General features: G+C 41.5%; 1 protein-coding gene across 1 annotated transcript; it reads right to left on the reverse strand.

Moving 5' to 3' along the window:
• Positions 1–1,907: 1,907 nt before the first annotated feature.
• Positions 1,908–3,294, reverse strand: LOC129601240 (DNA polymerase beta-like). Its single transcript, XM_055499995.1, has 3 exons — positions 3,141–3,294; positions 2,687–3,054; positions 1,908–2,252 (listed from the first exon to the last, which is right to left on the reverse strand). Exons 1-3 carry the CDS (start codon positions 3,292–3,294, stop codon positions 1,908–1,910), a joined length of 867 nt encoding a protein of 288 aa, XP_055355970.1.
• Between the last annotated feature and the right edge of the window lie 4,635 nt (positions 3,295–7,929).

Consider the following 7,929-nt stretch of genomic DNA (forward strand, 5'->3'; position numbering starts at 1 on the left):
CCTTGACCGGTATACGGTCAGCGGCATGTGTGATACGATTGACTACCGCGGACAGATAAATATCAGCGCAATTTTTCATTCGTGCAATCCAAATGCAGCAAAAAAGAAATTTGTGGTTATTTTCACGGAATCCTGAAATTACTAAACGCCGCCGCATGCTTAGAAATTATCGTTGCATTATGAGAAAAAATTTCTTCAAGCAGTACGTTTATATACTACACTTTGGCAACGTAATCATATTTACGAACGTGTGTGTAAAAAACAATGTTTCAATGAGAATAAACGTATGTGCGTAAATTACTTGGATTAAAAAAGTTAAAATAGAATACCAGAGTGCCCGCACGCATAGAGAATATTTGAGAATATATACTCGTATATTATTGATATACGTACTGTACTTAATACTGAGTAGCAAAAATCGCTAGCAAAACCAGTCACTCATACATGTATATATTTGTATGTTTACGACTTAAACCGGTTATGCAGTTCAAACTGTTCAAATAAAAGAATTTTTGTAATAGCCGTCAATGTCTGGACAGCTTGCGCACGAATAATTGCACATCAGCAATACATAACACACAAATATGCGCGTTAATATGTGTACACAAATAATAGGCACTTACATCATAGGGTCGCTATCGGCGAACTCAGTTGTCCAAAATGGTCCGGTTGATGACGGGGAACTCGCATGTAAAAATACAGTGTACACTCCGCAACTTGTATTGGCCAAAACTGTATGACCGCTTGCGATCTCTTCCTGATCGGTAAAAGAATGCATAAATCTTGACAGGTGTATGCATTCTTTTAGAGATAAAGCACAGAAGACCAATCGCTGCTGTTGCAACGGAAGTCAGAAAATTCATTTCTGTGCTTGTGTGCTGTTGACAACATTACAAGTTATTCACCACTGTACTGTACTGTTAGTTCACACTTACAACGTCGCTGTCATTCTATATCACATTGGATTACATTGGATTACATTATGTTATTACACCCTAATTATCGGCCAGCAGTTATTCCAGCATCCAGATTTAAATACATCAAGATTCTGGAATAATCTTGTTGGCCGTCAAGGGAAATGTGTGCATCGTTAACTACATTGTGGATTATCAGTACGAGTATGGACGTTGACAGTGCTGTGTGGCATGGTTACATCTGTACATTTTGTTGGGGCAGTTGTGCATTTTTAGTTGTTTGCATTTCATGTGTTAATGGCCAGAGGATGCAGCGGTGTGGGGTTCCTTGATGATTCGGAAGAGAATGCTCACAGTAAGGGAATGAATATTGTCTTGGTTTTGCTAGGTTTTTTCGTGCGCATTTGTTGTGGATTTACCAGGGAACCAGCGACGTTTTGGTATGAGCCTGTCAAACACGTGAGTCTGCCTGTTTGTTGATGTTTTGCAAGCGCAGTACAATTCTGACGAGTATACATGGATCAGCACTATCACTGATCCATTAATGCGATCTTATTGAATTATATTCGATCTTTTCGCAGCTGAAGATATTTTTGTATTTTCATAATTTTTTGTGTGTTTACTAACCATTTGGTGCGGCTGCGATTTGGGATTCATGATGATTCGGAAGAGCAGGCACACAGTAAGGGAGTGATTGTTGTTGTGGTTTTCTTGTGCGCATTGTTGTGGTTTTAACCGCGACGTTTTCGTACGAGTATGCCACACACGGGACTTGCACCGTTTCTTGTTGTTTTTATCGCCCATGACCATTTTAGCGAGCATGCATGGCGCAGCACGATCGCTGATCCGTTAATCGGATTTTAGTAAATTATTTCTTTAAATAATTTTTAATTCGATTTTTCCCAACTGCAGTTATTTTTGTAGTTTAAACGGCAATAAATATTACAGTTTAAACTCTAGTTCTCCGGCCTATAATCTATGTTTGCTGCTCATTCACAGCAGCAACATGTGCTGTTCACCATGCTTTTCCTCATCCGCCGCAGATACGTCATCCTCCTTTTTCGCTTTTTTGCGAGGACTGCTGCGTTGAGGACGGCTGCGTTCAGGTTTCTTCGGAGAGTGGGCAGCCGGCAACTGGCAAATGCCTTTAACGCGATGGTTACCTTCAGTCATGGTCTCCGGAAGAAAACCGGAATGTTTCAGCTTCTCGGTTAGTTCGTGCAGCAAATCCTTCGTTTTCTTCGCACTATGAGTGATGACAGCAACCAATTCCATCACAGTAGCCTCATGACGGCGGCAGGCGCCACACAGTGTCACCTTGAACCGACCATCCAAACCCTAAAAACAAAAAAATTTATTTACAGTTGCTAATTTATTTTAAAACCCGTAAAAGAACAATGATGAAATCCTTTCTGCACGAATATTTAGAAATTAAAGCAGGTACAGAATTCTCAAAAAATACTGAGTAACATTTTGAAAAATACACTAATAAAATATCTTTCACAGCAGTACTAAATAAACTGCCATAGAAAATTTCTGCCATCTGTACAAGCAAACAAAATATACAGCATTTAATATACAGCATTTTTTTAGCAGTTTTAATGTTATAATCTTGCAATATCTATTCCCGTTTGTAACAAAAATCGGGACAAAGCGAATGCTTGCTGTCTCCAAATTCTGTTAAAAAGTAAAATCAAATTTGCAGTAGTTTCAGCTAACCATGTTTTAAAGAATGCATTAGACAGGCATGGCAAATTGACATTAAAGCGTACCTTTAGTTGCTGTTCCAGATACTTCTTGATTTTGTCCGCCTGTTGTTTGTTTATGGGAGACTCAATAGCGTCCAAATTCTTTACGGGCTTCTGCAGTTGTTCGGGCAGAAGGTCCGGATGCTTCTTGAGATCCTCGATGCTTCTAATGCCTTGATCGTACAGTTCCCAGCTCGAGCATGGCCAATCCCGGCACCCGCGCCAAATCCGCCAGTATCTTGGCTGTGTCGTCGCGAGCCTCTCTACTTTTTCCATCTTGCCCGTCTTCAGAAACTCATCAATCTTGCCTGCAGTGCTTTCCCCAATTCCTGGCAGCTTCTGCGCTTCAGCGCCACTTTTGATACGGGTTTTCTGTTCAGCCAGCGTCTGCGCTGCTTTTACGGTACGAGGTATTTATACTGCTCGCCGCTGGCAACTTTCTCGTATTCAGCCAACTCCATCAGCAGCTCGCAGATGCCTGCATTAGAATTATCGTCGGTATTCTTGGATTCCTCGCGCTTGCGTTTGCCGATCTCAGCGGCCTTGGTGCCCGCGTCCGGGCTGCTTTTCTTTCCTGGGGAAGCTTTCCGGGGGCTCGGACTTTTGGATTTGGACGAGCGCTTCGGAGGCATGATAGGCTGACTGCTAAATGCAGCACATACAAATTATGAACAAAAGAAGTGAATTCCTAGTGCCAGATAACCTAAAATCTGATGAAATATCACAATAAAGATAATATGTCCAAAATTACAGGAAAACATATGATCAAAACAGAAAGACTACAGCGAAAGTTCGAAAAAGAAAACTTAAAAAGCCAAAACGCTTTGATTTGAAAGGTGACTGCAAACTGCTTACGATTCTCGTAAATACTACTATACACAACATTTGCCCTGTTATATTTCCAGTCTAGCTTTGAAGAGAGCATGGTCTGTGTATACAGACCATGAAGAGAGCTTCGACTTACAAAGCATTGAGCGGATATTTCCCAGTCGTTAATTATTCACTGCTTTGCAGAAGGTACGCGGTTTTGCTTTTAATAATGCAGTAACAGCTAGCGCCATATCTACATAAATGCTTATAATTCTTGCCATACTGTGACGTCACCAGTGGCGCGCGCCTTTTCTTTAGTACCGCCATGGTCCTACATAATAATATTCTAAGCCTTAGCGAATTCCATTTCTGCCTCCCTTTGTGAGACTTGCAGTCTAGAGATCCATTAACGTTAAAGCATTCACACTCGCATAAATCTCAACCGAACCTACGAACTCACATTCCAAACCATGGAGAAAAATCTGAATTTTTTACCTAGTAGAAAGTTATGACAGCCAAAGAAAGTTATGAACGTTTGTAGTTTCTCGTAGACATAGCATAAGATTCACAGTGAGGAGCCGTTGAAGAGGATCCTATGCTATGTCTACGAGAATCCATAAACGTTATAAACTTCTTTGCCTGTCATGAAAATTTATTTACTAGGTAAGCGTTTTTTAGCGTCAGAATTAGAAAATATCAATCTTCTCAGTTGTCCGCCGTTTAAAGTCTCTGTAGTGTATACTGATACGTATTTTAATTCAACAACAGTACAAGTACAGTGAAGTACGATGATAGCATGACAAAGACAACGTGTAAGATTCGTAAATCTACCTAACACTAAAGACAGTCAGACAAAACAATATCAGCATAAAACTCAGAATTTCCACACGCCACACCAACTAGATCACTGGCTGAATGGCGAAAACGCGCCGAAGCGCTTTGGGGTAATACTCGCCCCAGATCCCATCGGGCATGACACACAGAAACTCCGAATTTACACCTCCACGTCCCATCCACCCATCCAGAGGGTTCGGGAGATCCACTCCACGGTCCAATGTGAGCGAAACGACAGCTTCCAGAATGACCATCCATGCGTCCCCCAAAAAAAAGAAAGCACAGAGCCCCCGAACGCTGCACCAACTAGGTCACTGGTTGAACGGCGAAAACGCGCCGAAGCGCTTTGGGTTAATACTCGCCCCAGATCACATCGAGCACAACATCCAGAAACTCCAGGCTCCCCACCTCAGGCCGCATGAATCCGGAATGCGAAAATGTAAGCGACGTATGCAAGCGACGGCAGGTCTCGGAGTCAGCGCGGCTCCCGAGCGCACATCCACGGTTTCCAACCTCACCGTTCCCAAAAGCAAAAACAGCAGAATCCCCCGAACGCTGCACCAACTAGGTCACTGGTTGAATGGCGAAAATGCCGAAGCGCCTTGGGTTAATACTCGCCCCAGATCACATCGAGCACAACGTTCAGAAACACCGAGCTTCCCGCCAACAGGGCCGACGAAGTCTTCTCCGCGGGCTGAATTCAGGAACCGATTCAACTCCATGATACGACGGGTGAACAAAGCGAATCAGATCCACCAGATGAGTATGGCGAAGTGAGATGTTACACGGGTACTAGAGAGCCTCCAGTGGCGGATGCTGGCAGAACCCGACCGTAAAAGCGCTCAGGACTTGTCCCTGCCAATCTGGCGTTAACCAGAATGGCAGGGCTCAGTTTACCACACAAAAATATCCGCAAAAACAAAATGACAACGCAGGAAATTCAAAACTCTAGACAAAGGCTGTCTCCCGAATCTTCCGAACCCTCTGTAGTGTATGTACACAAGTTTAAGAGCCACAAAGAAGTCCGGGTGTGCGCAGAATATCCGACGGATTTTTTGTACTTCAAAGAAGGCGCGCGTTACTGTTTACGGCTTCCGCCATTTGGTGGCTCTTAAACTTGTTTAAATACAGTAATTTAAAATAAATAAGACAATAAGACACAAGAAAAAATCTTGATGCTGACCGGGTAATGAATATGATTTTTGCAGGAGTTTCGGGAAGAAATCTCAGATTTGGACCAGTGGATAGAAAACGCGAAAACGGTGCTAGAATTCGTGGATCAAAAATATCCAGCCTGTAAAGGTGAGAGCCGGTTGCCGGTCAAAACTATGCAAAATGGTTGACTGGAGAGAAGGCAATGGGTTTTTGTGAGAGTGTAACATTTTTTTTTATTTTCTGAATAATTTTTGGATACATTTTCCTCAATGTTTATATCTTTAAGCACAAAAATTGTGGTCTTTGTAAATTTTAGACAAAACCGAACGGACTACACAGTTCTTCGTTAACCGAGTGGCGGTTCTCATTGAAAAGTTCAAGCTGTACATGTTGGCGGAGGATTCGCCGGAGAATTCGCCGGAAAATTCTACCCGCCGGAATGTCCGGAATGTTCTGGAGCTGAGAATAATGTTGGACGATTACATCAATTCGCTCCAGGAAGCCAAAGTACAGCAATCCAGCGGCTTTCTTTTTAAAATGTTTGCTTCCTCTTTCAGACATTTTTTATTTGGCAGAAAAAAGTTGAGGAAGAGCAAAAGACACAGAAGCTCGCAAGTAGCGCTGGATCCAGCAACGAAATCGCCAACCCGGTGGGTGTTACCGTGTTTATAATTTACGGAATCCTTTATAATAAAGATAAAGAGGGGCGTGACCAGTGTGTCTGTCAAATCCCCAGAATCGGAGACTGGATCAATATTCAGCATTTACGGATCATTCGATAGCGCTGATTTCGTAGATGAGCCCGCATCTTTCGGGTTTCAAAAACAAACATCGTTTGAGAGAAAACTGTAAAAAACCCTATCATACAAAGTCTACGGAACCCCAACACAACCAATCAGCGAAGACTTAAAGTAACTGCCTTACTTGCGCGGGTTTTAAATTAACCTTTCTACGATGTCACTGTTTCATTAGATTCGTATTATACCGACGAAAACGGTATTTTTAAAAAAATCAATAATAAAAAACGGATATTTAAAGAAGGCAAAGCGGAACTGCTGCGCGAGCGGAAATGCATAAGCAGGACGAGCAGCAATCAAGTGAGACATCGTTTGGCAGTTTTGTTTCTTACAGTTTATCAGCCAGCTCTGCGAGACTCATAATTTACCCTTTTAAAGTTAGTTAAGAATTAAGTGTTAGTTGGTGTGGGATTGCCACTTACCGCTGGAAAAATAACTTAATTCGATAACAGCTTAGTTTCTATCAGCGAAGTCAACTCAGTTAGCAAATGCGGTAATTTTTATTTTAATTGCATTTATCATCAGGCAGCAGCCGAATTCCTCTGAGCACTTTGCGCGGTGTCATACTACCGTAGAAGTATAGGTAATTTTATCAGTACACTTGCAAGTTGCGACACGTAATCGAAATTAAAATATAGAATATGTAATTGTGATCCGTATTCTTCTTATAAAAATCTCAATCATAATTTGAATCTTAGCAGCCTGTAAATAACGTGAATTATTTACAGCTGATTTGTTCAGCGCAGTTTGCGCGGGGTCTACGAGCCATAATATTACTAAACAAAAGGTATCCAATCGACTAACGTGACGTCACGGCAGCGCACCTGCACTGTGCGTCGGGTATTCTCTCGGGTTTGGCACTTTTCAAAACTCCCAGATTCATTACAACTTGTTCGTACTATGGCTCAAAAAATGGAGGAAAAAATTTCAAGTTTGTGAAGCGAAAGTTGGCAAGTAAAAAGTTATCAGGGAAACGAAAAGTTTACGATTAATGTAATTCAGATTTAGCACTGAGGTCTATGAGGCTGTTTGCCATAGACCTCTATGGTAAACAAAAACTATTGATTTTTTTATTGTGATCAAATTAAAACAATTAAAATGTAATCACTTATTCAAAACAAAACATCCAGAACTGTTATTAGTCAATTAAAAGAAGTGATTAAACAACCAAACAGTTAGATTTTTGATCAGCTGAAGTGGTTTTGTTTAGCACAGATGTCTATGGCAAGCTGCCTCATAGACCTGAATGCTAAACGAGAATTACATAAATCGTAGTTTTCCTTGATAACTTTCTACTCGCCAGCTTTACTGACAAACTTAAAATTTTTTCCTCTATTTTTTGAGCCATAGTACGTACAAGTTGTATGAATCTGAAAGTTTTGAAAAGTACCAAACCCGCAGGGGTACTTACTCCGACGCATCGTGCAGGTTATCTACCGTGACGTCATCGTACAAGGTGCAAGCTCGATTGGATACCTGTCAGTTTAGTAATATCCTTTATAATAAAAGATTAAGAGGGGGCGTGACCAGTGTGTCTGTCAAATCCCCCAGAATCGCAGAGTGGATCAATATTCAACATTTACGGATCATTCGATAGCGCTGATTTCGTAGATGAGCCCGCAACTTTCGGATTTCAAAAAAACAAACATCGTTTGAGAGAAAACTGTAAAA

Source organism: Paramacrobiotus metropolitanus, unplaced genomic scaffold, assembly GCF_019649055.1.
Source record: "Paramacrobiotus metropolitanus isolate TYO unplaced genomic scaffold, Prichtersi_v1.0 Parri_scaffold0000222, whole genome shotgun sequence".
NCBI classification, from domain to species: domain Eukaryota; kingdom Metazoa; phylum Tardigrada; class Eutardigrada; order Parachela; family Macrobiotidae; genus Paramacrobiotus; species Paramacrobiotus metropolitanus.

Bases quoted from the DNA above. Each gene is read 5' to 3' on its own strand.
- LOC129601240 (XM_055499995.1), bottom strand. From the start codon at position 3,294: ATGCCTCCGAAGCGCTCGTCCAAATCCAAAAGTCCGAGCCCCCGGAAA. The intron at 3,055-3,140 runs GCATCTGCGAGC...CCGTAAAAGCAG, and splicing joins CGACGATAATTCTAATGCAG to CGCAGACGCTGGCTGAACAG. The intron at 2,253-2,686 runs GTACGCTTTAAT...TTTTGTTTTTAG, and splicing joins ATCTGGAACAGCAACTAAAG to GGTTTGGATGGTCGGTTCAA.